Source organism: Chelmon rostratus, chromosome 6, assembly GCF_017976325.1.
Source record: "Chelmon rostratus isolate fCheRos1 chromosome 6, fCheRos1.pri, whole genome shotgun sequence".
NCBI classification, from domain to species: domain Eukaryota; kingdom Metazoa; phylum Chordata; class Actinopteri; order Chaetodontiformes; family Chaetodontidae; genus Chelmon; species Chelmon rostratus.
The window spans coordinates 1,673,121-1,689,539 of NC_055663.1; the positions used below are offsets into that span (position 1 = coordinate 1,673,121).

Below are 16,419 nucleotides of genomic sequence, written 5' to 3' on the forward strand. Positions count from 1 at the left end.
AAGTATGCCTACCTCAAGCATGTTGAGTACTTTAGTAAGTGCACGGAGTTATATTCCATCACTTGAAACGCATGAGCTTTTAAAGTGCAGGCTTCACAAAAGATAGGACGAAAAGAGCAACAAACAAGCTGCAGACTCATAACTACTTTTGCGCTTCTAATGTTATGCAATAACGTATAGTCTGTCCCTCTGCACTTACCGTAGCCGATCCAGAGGGGACAGGAAGTCCAGGAAGTGGATGCAGGGGAAAAACAGATATGAAATGCTATTTCAGGACATAGAATGGTGCGGAAATACGCCTGAAAAAAACAACCACGTTTTTATGTTAGAAACGTTATTTTTAAAACTGCCATTTATTCATACATTTGTAGTTAATTATATGTTCGGGTCCCAATGAGAATTTTATTTTGAAAGTTCTCCTAAGGTCTTCCGTTCACAGCAGGTTTGACCGTTTGACAGCTAGGTAAGAGCGTGTCTCTCTGCAAGTGTTTTGTTCTAAACTGTGACCTGGCCTCTGAAAACAATGACGTCCGACGGCGCCATTCAGATACCGAGGCGTCTGCCCCTGCTGCTGACCCATGAAGGGGTGCTCCTCCCGGGCTCCACCGTAAGGTTCAGCGTGGATTCTCCGCGGAACATGCACCTGGTCAGCCAGCGGCTGTTGAGGGGGACTTCGCTGAAAAGCACAATCATAGGAGTGATTCCCAACACCAGAGACCCCGAGCACGACACCGACGACATCCCCACGTTGCATAAGTAATAACTGTTTTGTCATACAACGTTAGCTAGCTAAAGACTGAACAATTAAATCTGAGCAGTCATTAAACGAACCCTAAGTTCCTGAGATGGTGTCAGGAGAAGGAAGAGTATGAAATGTAGTTTTGCTAAGCAGAAGTATTTCATTTTTTCAAACTTTTCTCTAATCTTGTGACCTTTTCAGGCCAATGTATTCTAGCCTAGGTATTTATACCCCCCCACTCTCTTTTTGGTCCTTCTGCAATCCCAGACCCAACTGTGGGAGACACTGACCAAAACTCAATTCAAATCCATGTAGTTTTAGCAGTTTAGGTGTTATCACGTTTAACTGGCATGGCAGAGTATATAATGTAATGTAATACAATATGTTAATCAAATGACTGGATTCTTTATTATGCTTACATAACAGTACATGTCATGTAATAATCTGCAAATGGTATTTTTGTATTATGCACTCTTCATAATTAATGATAAAAGTTGCAGTGTGATATTTGTCATCAAAAAGTCTGCATTTTAACAGTAGCCCTACAGTCAAAAACAGCAGAACAGCAAAGATATTAGCCAAGCACAGAGAGGTGGACTTCAACCTTTCACCAGCAGTCTATGCCAGTCTGTTTGCTGAGTAGAAATTGTTTGGCTCTCAGACACAGTTGCTGGAGGAAAAATGGTACTTATTAGCCACAAACATGGTTGAAGAGGTTACTTTAATTTCATTAAAAAGAAAATTGCATGTTAAGGGAATAGTAATTGCCCTTGTGTAAGGCATTGTGGCCCACCACTGCTCCTAAATAGGGAGATGAAATGCATTAAAGGATCCTGAATACAGAGGTTTGATTTTGTAAATTAAAAGAAAAAAAAATCAGATGTCCCACAGGGTGTTGTGGTAGACCACAGTAATGTGGCATAGATGTTAAATGCTGGTTATCCAGTCTACCTTCTGAATACAGTTCATTTGTCTTTGATTTAGAGACGCAGCATCTTCAGAAGGCATCTCCAATCAACCACCTAGTCAGCTGCTCTGTGGTGGCTGCTACTTAACTTCACATTTAACCCAGGAAATATGTCCTAATCACCACCACCACCGCCATCTGCAAGCACATAATCAGAAACATTTCATATAAATTATGTGTGTAACAGGGATGTCACGTGCCTCACACACACATCGCCATGAAACTTGATAGAAACGTATTGTTTTAAATAACACTACTACAGTAGAATTCAGTACTGTAGATAATCAAATGTACATGGTATGAGAACTGTCATTTTCATACCACGGTATACAGTGAAAACAGTATGCTGCTGCAACCCTAGCTGCAAGTTGTATAATGTCCTGCAGTACACTGTCATGTCAGCACATTATAATTCAGTGTCACACATAATCTTTCCATAAAGGTGGATCTGTTGGTATTTAGTGCAGTGTTGCTCTCATGTTTTTGTGTGGTTAATTTGTGTGGTTTTGACAGCTCCCTACGTCATGTAAATTCAACTTTGCTCAAACTAAAATAGCAAATACTCCTCAGACTGACAGTTGTATTCTAGACAGGTGTTAAACTATTGGAGCAGTCACAGTAAAAGATCTTCTGATTTTACATCAGTTAATTGTGGAGACCTCACATAAAAGTGTTTCAACCGGTTTTATTTAAATCACTGAGGCTTAGCACTGCATATTTTGACAAAGTGTCAGCACCACATATCATATAGATAGTCCAGAAAGTATTTAACCAATTGCTTCATGGTGCATTGAGCTGCAGGAAAACAATCTGGATGAAGCTGTGAAAACAGGCAGTTTTGTAACTAAATCTGAGAGCACTGTTTATGAACACATGTGAATCATGGGGACACAGATGAATGCTCCAGCCATACAGCAAAAATGGTGCAGCTTCCTAGCTACGATCAGTGCCACATCTGCATACTTTTTAAATCTGAGTCAGCACATTTTCAAGAGGTCCTGGGCTAGACCAAAGGTGTGAGGATTGAACCTTTACAAACGATCAGGGTAGATTATCGTTTCATACAAGATAGTGCTGCTTGAAGCCCATTACTCCTCCACTGAGATGTCCTCCCTCTCTCACTCTTTCTCACTCTGTCTCTCTGTAGAATCGGTACAGCAGGGATAGCAGTGCAGGTGGTGGGCAGTAACTGGCCAAAGCCCCACTACAGCCTCCTCATCACTGGATTGTGCCGCTTTAGTGTGTCAAGTCTGCTTAAGGAGCGACCCTTTCTCCTCGCAGAGGTACATCTTATTTAAAATCATTTTGTTTAAGATCAACATTCACATTGTTAAAGTGTCTCATAGTTTCATATTAAGTTGAAGGTGCCCTGCTGATTTCTTGTAAGCAAAGCAAGCAGTTTACACCATGTTTATCCCCTAGGCTGAACAAATGTGTGTGTATGCTTCCTCATAAATCAGTTTAAAAACAACATTTTTTAATTGTCCATTGGTTACATTTGTGTTTATTAATCTTCTTCCTTTCCTTTATCAGTGTATTGCTAGGTTTCTTTGTGCATTGTGCTGTGGCAATCAGCAAAATAGTGCGTATCATGTTGTCTCCTTACGTGCATACAGCATGCATTCTCGTGTGAGTGCATGATACAGACCCAACAGGGACCCATTCATGAAAGCATTGCTTCATAGCTCCATACCTGTGGTCAAAAACTCCACACCGGTACCCTTAATCTCCTAATATTGTTATTTCAGAAACGTCTTCCACCAATTAGGGCTTATATGGATGATATGACACTGCTAACTTCAACAGTGCCATGTACAAGGAGGTTGTTAGATAAAGTCAATCAGAATCTCAAGTGGGCTAGTATGAAGATTAAGCCTAGTAAGTCAAGGAGTATTTCAATATACAGAGGGAAAGTAAGTGATAGAAAGTTTGCTATAGATGGTGAGGAAATCCCAACAATTAGGGAGAAATCAGTTAAGAGTCTAGGACGGTGGTACAATGTGGACCTGAATGATGTTGAACAGGTTGTGCAATTTAGAAAGGATGTTGCAGAAGGGCTGGAGAGAATAGATAAATCAGGGCTCCCAGGAAAACTGAGGTTGTGGTGCTTGCAGTTTGGCTTGTATCCTAGGTTAATGTGGCCAATGTCAGTATATGAAGTCCCATTATCTGTAGCAGAGAGAATGGAAAGGCTAGTTAGCTCTTATATTAGAAAATGGTTGGGTGCTCCCAGGTGCTTAAGCAATGTAGCTTTGTATGGGAAAGGAATGCTTCAGCTGCCAGTATCCAGTCTAACAGAGGAATTTAAATGCACTAAGGTTAGGACAGAACTTTTATTATCTGGGAGTAAGGACATGTTAGTTAGCAATGTGGTTCCGAATCCTTCTGGGGGAGGAAATGGAACCCAAGGGCAGCAGTGCAGGAGGCAGAGGCAGCTCTTAGGCATGCAGAAATAGTAGGAAATGTTCAATTTGGCCGGGGAGGCTTGGGGCTTGGCCCAGGCAAACCAGTGTGGAATAAAGCAGGTCTAAAGGAGAAAAGAAAGCTTGTAGTGGAACAGGTGCGTAGGCAGGAGGAGTTGTTAAGAGGGGCAAAAGCAGTTGGTCAAGCCAAACAGGGACAATGGTTGAATTGGGAAGGTGTTGAGAAGAGGAAACTTAGTTGGAGGGACCTGTGGAATATGGAGGAAGGCCGTATTAAATTTCTGATAGGGGCGACATACGATGTGTTGCCAACCCCGCAGAACCTAAGTCTCTGGGTACAGGGCGATCAATCGTGCCCACTCTGCTCAGGTACAGCAAGTTTAAAGCACATTTTGTCAGGTTGTAGAATTAGCTTATCACAAGGCCGGTATACATGGCGGCATAATCAGGTGCTGAGAAGCTTAGCCGCAGGCATTGAGGAGAGAAGGAAGCAGGTGAATTCTGGAAGTTCTAGAAAGGAGAGGTTAGATGTGCAGTTTGTTCGAGAGGGGGAGAAAAATAAAGCTGCTAAGTCAGGGAGAAAGCAGGGAGGTGGCTGCCTGGTAGGGGCTGATGATTGGCAAATGCAGGTCGACTTGGGAGGACAGCTAGTTGTGCCCCAGGAAATAGTTTATAGTAATCTGAGGCCAGACATTGTCTTATGGTCCATGAGTAAAAAGACTGTGTATTTTATTGAGTTAACAGTCCCTTGGGAAAATTCAGTGGAGGCAGCTTATGAAAGGAAGAAGACTAAGTATGCAGATTTAAAGACAGAATCTGAGCAGAGGGGATGGAAGACCAGGGTCTGTCCGGTTGAAGTGGGGTGTAGAGGCTTTGTTGCAGGGTCAGCTGTTTCACTGTTGAGGGAGCTGGGAGTGCATGGGCAAAATTTAAGAAAGACAGTGAGGGAGATGTCAGATGAGGCTGCTAGGTCTAGTCAGTGGATATGGATCAGGAGAAATAATAGTAGTTGGGGGGTGAAATAGGGACAGTGGGGGGGCAGGCAGAGGACATGCATGCCTAACCCGGCAAGAGAAGAGGTTAAAGTCTGAACAAGACACCTCTCCTCTGCTCTGCTTTCCCCGCCCCATCTTCTCACTCTGCCAATAGGAAGAGAACCAGGAAGTTTAGATAAGGTGGGGGTGTGGCCAGCTAGAGTCTCTCTTTGGGACCATGCGGCCTGTTCAGGTTAGTTTGCGTGGTAAGACACAGAGTTGGCTTGTTTTTTGATCTTTTTGGTTGTTTTCCTGTTTTGTCTGCTTCTTGAAGGAAATGTTAGGGTTTGTTTTCCTGCTCTGTTTGCTTTTTGAAGGAAATGGTAGGGTTTGCTGCTTCTTGAAGGAAATGTTAGAAGAGGCTGTTAAATCTAGTCTGTGGTTTAGGCCTCCACCTTCAGCACCTTCTAAATTTTCCACCCCCTACCCGAACAAGGGTCTGTATCCAATCCCTACTTTCATCTTTTGACTCTACCTCTTTATTTTCTATCCCCTACCCGAACCAGGGTTTGTATTCCCACCCCGCTTTTTCTTGGTGCAATTGGTGAGAGGCAGGGGTAGATGATGGTAGTGTGGCAATCGGCAGTTACATGTGGCATCTAGGCCTGTGGTAGCATTGTAGCAGCTAACAATAGCTAAAGCGGTGAGAGTATGATAGTATCTTAGCAGTTAGTATTGGTAGCTAGCAATTAACATTAACAGTATAGGTGAATCTAGCGTTATTGTCTTCTTCTGTTCCTCTTAGCAGGTAGCGGTTAGCACATAACATTAGCTAAATGGTAGCATCGGAACTGTATTGTCTTCTTCTGTTCTTCCTAGCGGTTAGCAGTAGCATTAGCAATAGTTAAATGGTAGCATCGGTACTGGCCACTACCTGGAGCATCTCTGGGTCAGTTGAACGTGGCGGTGCTGTTTGGATTGTGTAGGAGCAGTGTGAACTGGCACTAGGGGGGTGACTCTGGGACGCCGGAGTTCACTGCCTAACCTCCTGGAGGTGTAGTGGGACTAAGTAGGCGAAACACTGTTGAAGGGAGGTTTCCACCTGATGACCCCCAGAGACGTGTTAGGAATCACTGCTCTTTGGCAGGTATAGAGGCAGATTAGAGCTCCAAGGTTCTTCACTGAGAATGAATCCTCTTTTTGAGCACAAGTATCTTGTGTTTAAATTAACTCCAGTGAAACACTGTCAAAGTTGCAGTTCTGGTTGGGGAGTGTCATTACTAACAGCTCCTCTTTAATAGGCAGCATCGGACCAAAAACGCCTGTCACTCACTATTTCAGAAATACAAGTACACAGATGCTTGTTAGTGTAGTATGTACCTTACTAATTTCAGGTGGAGCAGCTGGATAAACTGGATCAGTACTCAACCCCAGCGACAGAGGGTGTCACAGCCGAGGATGGAGAGCTGGGAGAGCTGTCCCAGAAGTTCTACCAGGCCGCTGTACAGGTCTGTGGGTGTTCTTGGTGTATGTGGGACTGAGAAAGAGCGGGAGAGATAGAAAAAGGAAATATCAACAATGTACTTGATTGAGTTCAAATGTTTCATTTAATCAAGAATAAAATAACACAAAATTACATTTATAAACAAAATGTCATACATTCGGATAATTCTGTATCCAGCTTATGTAGCTGCATGCTAGAACACGACACGTATCTATGCACACATTGTATTGTTATGATTGTTGATTTTTTAAATTTTTCTTTTGCTTTTTATTATTTCCTTTGAGGACAAATCACTACTACATGTATATGTATACTGTGTGTATACGTACATATATAGAGGCACACAAATCTCCAGCATGAATAATGTTCATTCTTGTCTTATTTCATCTTACTGTGGGAACATCTGCAGGTTGCAGGCACTATAACTCAAAGTACTTACTTAATTCATCAAAGGCCTTCAGAGGTGTCATGTCTGTCTTTGCATTCACAATTTATGACAGAGCTGTTTTTTCTCTTGCTGTGTGAGTTCCTGGAACACTGCTTTTATCAGAATCAGTACAACAATAAAACGGCTGACGTTTGTCTTATTCATTATAGCAGTAAGCTGTGATGATTGTAACACACTCAATTGTGTCAGTAAAGCGAATCCTCAATCCTAAAACTAATCTAATGTGTATGTGTAGTTGTTAGGTATGTTGGACATGTCTGTTCCAGTTGTGGCTAAGTTCAGGCGTCTGCTGGACAGTTTGCCCAGGGAAACTCTACCTGATGTGGTAGCCTCCATGATCCGCACCTCAAACACAGAGAAACTACAGGTGAAGTGACTTTTAGGTCTGTGTTAACATTCACACTAACTGTTAGAAGAAAATAAAATTCAAAGCTGCTGTTTGTCAAGTTTTTAATGCCATTACAGTGTCTTTCAAATTAATCATATGGTACATATCCATCTTGGTGAAAATTGGTGCATACACTAGAGTCGGTTTAGTGTAAAGATTTTTTTAAATGAATGTATTTTTAATGCAGTTTTGTATGTCCATGTGTGCTGTGGAGGTCCTAGATGCAGTGAGCTTGGAGGAGCGATTTAAGAAGGCTCTGCCCATGTTGACCAGACAGATTGAGGGGCTAAAACTGCTGCAGAAAACCAGGAAAATAAGTTCTGACAATGAGAAGAAGGTAACAAAGATTTGTATTCCTCACTTTCCTTTCAACAGTGTCTATATTTATATGCCTGTTCACCTGTCTGTGTCTCTTCTGTTCAGGTGTTAACAGTGCGTAAAGGTGGAGTGTTCCCAGGTCGGCAGTTCAGTCTGGATGGGGAAGATGAAGATGAGGATGGTGACGACACTTCAGCCTTGGAAAGGAAGGTCCATGGGGCCAACATGCCTGAAGCTGCACTCAGAGTTTGCCTCAAAGAGCTCAAGAGGTGAATTTTCAGCCTGATTGAACTTTCAGCTTCTCTTTGATCACAAACCATGTTGTATAAACCTACTCAGTCATTTGTGTTTGTCTCTGTCGTGATTATCTCTGAACCACATTTAACCCCTTTAACAGTAGCTTTCTTTGTCAAACTGAACCTTTGACTGCTCATTTCAAAGGAGGCAGTATTTTTGGTGAAATAGTGACACATAAGATCATATACAAATTAATTTAATTTTTAAAAGGCTTTTAGTAACAGCTGAATCTTTTTGGAAGAATCCAACATTTTAAAGAAGTTTGAACCCTTTTAATGTCCTGTTTTAAATCATTTCTCAGACTTGGTTTTGTCTTGAATGCGTGACTCTGCTTCATCTGTTTAATGTGTGATTTCATTGAAGCGTTGTGATCCACAGTCAGACCAGTGTTGCATTTAATCTCATTCATCTGTTTTTAGATTGAAGAAGATGCCTCAGTCCATGCCTGAGTATGCCCTGACTAGAAACTACTTGGATCTCATGGTAGAATTGCCATGGAGCAAAAGCACCAAAGGTAAATAAAGAGTCGAGGTGCACATACAGTTAATGTAAGGTGCCTCAGATGCAGTCTGAGATCTCTAATATCTATCATGGCAAAGTAGTTACAAGTGTCACAAGTGTAAAAAAGATGTGCAATAGCTTTGGCTTTATTGAAAGCCATATTTTTTCACTTGTCTCCCTGCCTCTTGTTTAAGCAACGCTTAACATGTGGTGACAGTAAGATTGTAGTGATATTTCACCATAATCAGTCTTGTATTTTTCTGCTGCACTGCTTTTGCTTTGAAGCGTGTCTGTTTGAGCTCTCTGTTGTTTTAGACTTAAACAATTAACATCAAAATGAGGCTTTCAGATGCAAGTCATTTACCTTGGTATTTTGATGCGTAAGAATGAACATAGTAGGGGAATATGAAAAAGATAAAAGGAGAAACATAAATCGAAAACATGACTCCACATGAAGCTGATGTTGCTCTGTATCTGTTGGCTGAGTAAATAGGCAACTGTTGGCAAACACGTTAGCTGTAACAAGTCTAAAAGGAGATCGTGTTAATGTTGTGTTTGCGTGTCCTGTTCGCCCCTTCTTGTCAAAAAAGAATGTGTATGTCTGTGTGTGTATGTATATAGAAATATGTATAAAGACATATCTATCTATCTATCATAGATAGATAGATAGATAGATAAGCCGTGTATCAGAATGCTCTGCCACCAGATCTCACAAACGGACATAATGACACTTTTGTTTGACACACAGTCTTTGCCACTGCTTTGCTGTGTCTCTGATGACCGCAGACTGCAGATATCCTAGATCAGTGGAGACTTTTGAGTACAGTGTTCATTCAGTTGCAGGGTCACTGGTGTGTTTAATTGTGTGCTGCAAATACATCTGAAGTACTTTTTCATTGAACACTTTGGCAGGATTTTCTATACTTGACAGGCCAAATTTTCCACCACCCAGAAAAGTTCTTTTTTGTTGTCCTCTTTTTATCCTCTCTTTCTGAAAATACAGTCATTCATCCTGTTTCTACAACTCCAACCTTTCTTGCTTGAGCTTTACTAATTAGGTTGTCTTTTCTTACTTTCTTGAATCCATCCATCTCATCTACATTCACCCCACCAAAAACACACACACTCTCTCTTTTCAGACTGCTTGGACATCCGAGCCGCTCGTACGCTTTTGGACAATGATCACTATGCCATGGAGAAGCTGAAGAGACGCGTGCTGGAGTACCTGGCTGTTAGACAGCTGAAGACTTCACTGAAGGTGCTTCTTATAGATCTCTCAGTCCATTTAACATACAGAGACAGAAAGTGATGTATTCTATGAAGCAAGAATGCATTATTTAAAAGAAAATGAACAGGGATTTCTGTAATGTGTCCCATATTTATCTCTGCCTTCAGGGCCCCATCCTTTGCTTTGTGGGGCCCCCGGGGGTCGGTAAGACCAGTGTGGGACGCTCCATAGCTAAGACTCTGGGCAGAGAGTTTCACCGCATTGCTTTGGGAGGCGTCTGTGACCAGTCTGACATCCGAGGCCACAGGTATGCTCATAAGATAACAGCTCTCATGGAGGTCCATGACAGTAGGTGCTTTATGACCAGGTTATAGATGAGTGAGTTTTCTGGAGCAGAGAGAAGAATTTGGCTCTATGTTACTGGACCTCAGACCTGTCATCATGGGGGCCCTAGGGGGCAAAGCTCACCCTTCCAGGAATTTGGCTGGCCCATTATTATATGGTTTTTGGTTGTGATTTATTATTACCATTATTGTTGTTATTTGATATATATGTGCTCTATCCAAATGTTTCTTTTGTATTCAGCTGTCTCGCAGCATTAGTGTGTGGAATATCATGTTTTTATCGTGTGTCTCGGTTTTTGATTGTATGGTCTAAATACACCCTCTGCTGGTGATTCACCAGACTGGTTTTGTTGAACAATGTCTGTGACAAACTCAAGAGTTTTGTGGGTTTTTTTGTTTTCTTGTTAAACTCAGTACGACTTCTGCATTTCAGCAAGTGTCTGGCTAGCTTGGTTTGAGTACTAGCAATCGTATTTCTCTGTGGAAATGGACATAAGATTTCAATTTCCGCTGATGTCCTTGTAGAACTTGTGCATGTGTACCACAAGCTCTTCCACCCAACTCTCGTATTGGAGAATTAAGCAGTGTATCCCAGATGACCTCAATGGACAAAGTCAAACAGGTATTCCTGGATAGTTTTCCGGTTTGGCTCTTCTTAGGGAAGAAACGCCCTTTTAGCACCAAAACAGACCCTGGCTTGTCTACCCTGTGACATTTTCTGTTTCCTGTTTTCCTTGTCGACAGTTTGGGGCTAATGCATCATTGGATTTAATGTTAACAGTAAAAGGCTGTGAGGCTTTTTTCCACTTTGAAAAAATGTGTTCACTGACCACCGAAAAAGCATGTCACGCCTCCATAAAGCTCAATTGATTCAACTTGCTTTAGAGATGGACCTGGCCAAGAGGTGCAAGACAGAGTGGAAAGACAGTTTACTGTGGAGGTTCCATTCATCTGGGAAATGCCAGCTGCACCTTTAATAGACCCAGCCTCAGCCACCAAAGTGTAGCAAGCAGGCCAGATTCATATTACTCATACCATTTCTGTGGAGGTTGCTTTCTTGAACTGTCTTTTAGGTGCTTTGAAATATTGGATCTTTTTCAGTGTGTGTTTGCAAATACTGAGTAATTCATATGTGTAAAAGTAGAATAAAATGCCCCCTGAGCTGCACACTGTCGTAGTCTTGCTAGTTTAATGTGTAACTTAATGCTGTCCATCTTGCTGATGGAACTGTCACCATGTCACTGTTTTAGTGACGTTGTTTTGCACTAATTACTGACTTAGGCCATGGACTGTGTGTGAACTGTAAGGTTTGATAGAGGGGTGAGACTGCATGACTGTACCTTGTGTACTTTACCTTTCTTATAGGTGATAGGTCACAATTAATTCATATCAACTGAAGTGAATCTTTAGTATTTTCATGAAAATATACAATAAATAAGTATGTTGTTTCGTGGCAGTCTTTTCAGGTATAAACCTACATACCGGTAATATTGAATTATTCAATATATTAAAAAATGACTGATTGTCACGGTGTGCCTATAAAAACTGAAATCTGGATGAGTTACTCGTCTGGGTCTTTCTTCTTGGGCAGTTTCAGGACCCGGATGATTGAAACATTGGCTGTAACAATGTCCCACAGCAGTATGAGTATATTTTTCTGATGGTGGAGCTTATGTTGGCTTTGTGTCTGTGTGTTAGGGCTCAGCACTCTCTGCTGCTGAGTGGAACATGAGCCCTGGTGAGTTAAGTATTTGGTTGACATAATCATCATACTGATAAAAAGACTCTTGTTGGAGAGAAGGAACTGAATATTTTTTTTTATTTAATCCATTTTCAGCTGTTGAACACACTAACTTAATCTTGGACCTTGAATCTGGTTGATATCTTTACAGCGTCCAGCTGTGTGTAATTGACTGACTGACTGATCATTAAAACACAGATAAGATAAGATCAACATTATTCATCCCCAGCTGGGTTAATTTTAGTGTTACAGGCAGCATCAAGTAAGCCGCCAGCAAGTATGAGATCAGTCACTTACAACATAACATCAGATATATTAGCTTGGTTCAGATAAAAAATTTCAATGTTAATCTATGTGGAAGACAATGAACTGTAATCTGCCAATCATAAATATGGACAAAAAGAACATCAGTCAGACTGAAAGAGTACTTCCACTTTTCTCTGACAGTCATACATCTAGTAAAGTTTCCTGCAGCGCAAACAACAAAATCATAATGAACAACAGTGTATTGACTGAGTCACACATACACGGTCTCTTTTTAACTGAAGGAATAACAATCAGAGTTCAGCAGTTTTGTCCCTCAGCTCACCTTTGATCAGTCGGGAACAAGTCTGAACTGTATCAAAACACACACCATTGTGTTTGCACTGGTATATTGCGTTAGGTTTGTGAGATATTGGAGCCTATGGCTCTGCGTGAATGTGTACAGAGGTAGACGGGACAGCAGGGTTCTTCTCAGGTTGCTGGACTGATCCTTAAAGGAGGAGTGAGTGATCTCGCTGCCAGATGAGAAACATGTGTCTGACATACCAACAGCAGGAGTGCAAGAGATGGAGAAAAACATTTTTTTGATTTTTTTTTTTAACGGTTGATTATAACATTTCATTCAATTGAAGAAAGATCGTCTGAAAAGTAGAGCATGCCACTTGTTTCTTATTAAAAGTTTTGTGGTTTTGGATTTTCTTTTTTTCTTTCTTAAATCTACTTTCTTTGAAGTTCAGAAACGTAGCATTTCTTGCTTTCAGATTGTAAATACTTGAACCTTGCTTTCATTAGGTCATTTGTCATGGAGAACATTGCTGTGATCTTCATTTTGTCAGGTTTTTAAAATTTTGTGTGGAAATGTAATGCATACTCGTAGAATTAATCGATCATAGCATGACCATGCAATAATAACATGTGACATGACAATAATGAATGTATGCAAGACGTTATGGTCACCTGTACATATACAGTATGTTTTTTTTACACTTTTATGTTACCAGTAGAATAAAGTTATTTTCCAGTTTGTTCGAAATTGAGTGGAAACATTTACACAGAAGTGTTATTCCTGCTCATTTCCCCAGACGTACATATGTAGGGAGCATGCCCGGCCGCATCATCAACGGTTTGAAGACAGTAGGCGTCAATAATCCTGTGTTCCTCCTGGATGAGGTGGACAAACTTGGGAAGAGCCTGCAAGGAGACCCTGCAGCTGCACTGCTCGAGGTCAGGTCTCTCACTCTCACTGACTACTTATTTATCAGCATCAGATGTCTTCATTAAACAAACGGTCATAATATGCACTTAACCTAACCTGCTGGTTAACCTTCACATTTTCTAAAACTGCTAATAAGAATTTGTTCTGCTTCCTGACCAAGTTTTCTTTTAGTTGCCTCTGTTCTATAAACTGTGATTAAACACTAAAAACACACAGTGAAACAGTCTTTGCATATTCCCTTAGGTCCTGGACCCAGAGCAGAACCACAGCTTTACAGACCATTACCTCAACGTGGCTTTCGACCTCTCCCAAGTGCTCTTTATTGCTACTGCAAACACCACAGTGACCATTCCCCCTGCCCTGCTGGACAGGATGGAGGTGCTGCAGGTACCAGGTGGGTTTAGGTGCAGAGGGTCAACCACTGGAACCATCTCCACAGTTTCCATTCGATGTTGAGCACCAACTCTTGCTATGGTGACATAACTAATTTCAAGCAGACTGTATCTGTATAAGTGCAACTGTATGATTGAATTTACTGCAGTGCATTCAGGGAACAGATGAAAGTATAACTCCATGTCCAGCTATGTATCCAGACACAATTGTATACATACAAATGTGCACACAAACACGGTCACTGCTGCCAGCACTGAACACTTCTTTTTCACATATAAAAATAATATCTATACTAAAATAGTTAGATATTACTCATACCTTATACTGACTTAGTAATCATTTCATTATTCACATTAAATACTCTGTGTTGTTTGCACCTCATGTGCATTTATCTGTCACCGGGAACTGCTCCAAACCTTGAACCTTCTTCAAGATTCAAGATTCTTTATTGTCATTGAGCATGACATGTCAATGAAATTTGCATTGCAACCCCCATGTTAGAAACAAGATAATAAGAAAGATAAGAAAGATTAGAAAAAATAAAATTAAGATAACTACAATAAAATAAACTCACGTGCAATAAAAGTATTCGTAAATGCAATTAAAAATATACCAGAATGAAAATATGCTAAGACAATAAAAATATACTAAACAATAAACAGTAAAACCAAACTACAGCTGTGCTGTCACTACAGTTTAATAATCTGTTTTTCTCTAAAACATGATTAAGAGAAGTCAGAGGCAATAGTGTTGGAGGTCGGTGCCCTAAAGGTTAGAGAAGTACGCTTGTGATGGGAATGTTGCTGGTAACATCCCCCAGACCAGCAGGATAAATGTGGGAAAGTGAAAAAAGCTGTGCTTACCATCATGGTTTTTCATCCCTCAAAACAGAAGTTTCTGCTCACGGAATGTCCCTGGTTACAAGGAAAAGAAAAGTGTTGTCTTTTATAAGTGCTTTAGAGTGTTTTAGAAGACGTTTCACCCCCCATCCTCGAGGCTTCTTCACTTGTAACTGACATTTATCCTCTTGCATGATTGTTGCCTGTGAATATTCTCATTCATCCAGGTCTTTGTAGGCTTCAGGGCATTCAATCATTCGCAACTGGACCTCGTCAGCAAAGTTCCCTCTAATTTTTCATGTGTCTGAGCAGACACACAACCTCCCTGAGCACACTGAGGACCAACGTGAGCAACATCAGATGTGTACGCTGTGGCCACACACCAGTGTCACGCCTGTTCAAAAGCTTGGATCATAGCAAGTTACATGGCTTATTAAAAGAATCAAATTACAGCAGCAATTTTCATTAGTTTACTTTTAATATAATTGATATGGCCCACTTAAAATGAAAAAGACAAAAATATTGTTGTTCATGAGATGTGTATTATGTTGTATGTGAGAGTCCTGCTTTAACCACAGGAAGAGTCCTGCTTTGGCCTGCATAGATTTTCTAGTGCGCTGAGTATGTGCAAGCAGTGCGCGATTGCGCAAGCGCGCAGCTTAGAGGGAACATTGCTCGTCAGTTTGTCTTGGAAGACTTTTCGCCTCTCATCTGAGCAGGCTTCATCAGTTCTGCCTCGTTAGAATGGGAAGAATAGGACACTAACGAGGCAGACAACTGTCGTTGACACCCAAGGGTTGCACCCTACCCCGCCTTAATGGGGAGATCGTTTGCCTCACAATAGAGTGATACCATTCTTGGTTTTGGAGGTTGGCCTCACTCAGAGGATAAATACTTGAACCTAACACCATTTCATTGGACTAGAGCTGTCCTATCTAGTCTGATGCGTATAAACTGATGAAGCCTGCTCTGTGTGTAAATACATTGCGCTGTTCATGCCTACGTGTTTTGTCCTTGGAGTGGACAATCTTCTGCCTCACAGTATGACCGGGCTTGAAGTGCACAGGGATGTGGTGTTTGCTGAAAACCCACAGTTTTTCAGGTACTCCAGCAATGTAAGGGATAACAGTGTTGTTGCGCTTAATGCCCCTTTCCTTCCTTATGAAAAAACTCAGAAGGATTTTTGACAAACACTCCTGTGCACTTTCCAGCCCACCAAAGCAGGGATGTTGTTCGATTTTCTTTTCAGCGTGTATGTAGCCTTAAGTCTAGTGAAATTTTAGAAAATTTTATTCAAGATTTTAAAGCCACTGCCATATATTCAAAAGATGTTATTGACATTTATCGAAAAGAAATGCAAAATATATTGAGACTGATTTCTCTGAAGGTCTGTTACATAACAGACATAGAACATAATCACAGGATATTGGATGCTGGCATCATTAGTATTACAGAAACATGGTTGCATGGTGCAGTGCACCACATAATATTGCCATGCCAAGATGGACATTTCTAAAGGTCTAAATCATACAGCAACTTTTTCCCATACAAATGTATTTAGCAGAGATAAAAACAAAAAACTGACATTTGCTCAGGCACTAAAACACAAGATAAAAACAATATTAAGAAGAAATTACATTATCTTTATATTGGCCGTGGGAGATTAGGAATTTGAGTTTGGAATTTGCAAAGCAGCACAAGATATGGAATTTCAACTTTTAAACCACAGGAGTTTAGACCAGATGGGTAGAAACAGGAGATACGCTCGCCTTTTTGCCATTTTTGATTAGATGAACAAAGCCAGGCCTGCATGTAAAAACAAAAAACTAAACAGA

At 41.0% G+C, this 16,419-nt stretch overlaps 1 protein-coding gene across 2 annotated transcripts in view; it reads left to right on the plus strand.

The window, feature by feature from the left end:
* The first annotated feature begins 290 nt into the window (after positions 1–290).
* The window catches only part of lonp2 (lon peptidase 2, peroxisomal), a 37,344-nt gene continuing 21,215 nt past the window's right edge, over positions 291–16,419 (plus strand). The window contains exons 1-12 of one of the 2 annotated variants that reach the window (XM_041939753.1): positions 291–463; positions 548–756; positions 2,854–2,989; positions 6,498–6,611; positions 7,291–7,422; positions 7,658–7,780; positions 7,867–8,030; positions 8,478–8,572; positions 9,699–9,817; positions 9,955–10,094; positions 13,219–13,360; positions 13,596–13,746. In XM_041939753.1, coding sequence (XP_041795687.1) covers positions 638–756; positions 2,854–2,989; positions 6,498–6,611; positions 7,291–7,422; positions 7,658–7,780; positions 7,867–8,030; positions 8,478–8,572; positions 9,699–9,817; positions 9,955–10,094; positions 13,219–13,360; positions 13,596–13,746 — 1,435 coding nt within the window. In that variant the 5' untranslated portion in view covers positions 291–463; positions 548–637. Of the gene's footprint in view, positions 757–2,853; positions 2,990–6,497; positions 6,612–7,290; positions 7,423–7,657; positions 7,781–7,866; positions 8,031–8,477; positions 8,573–9,698; positions 9,818–9,954; positions 10,095–13,218; positions 13,361–13,595; positions 13,747–16,419 lie in introns of both variants that reach the window. The other variant, XM_041939752.1, reaches the window with a different exon arrangement.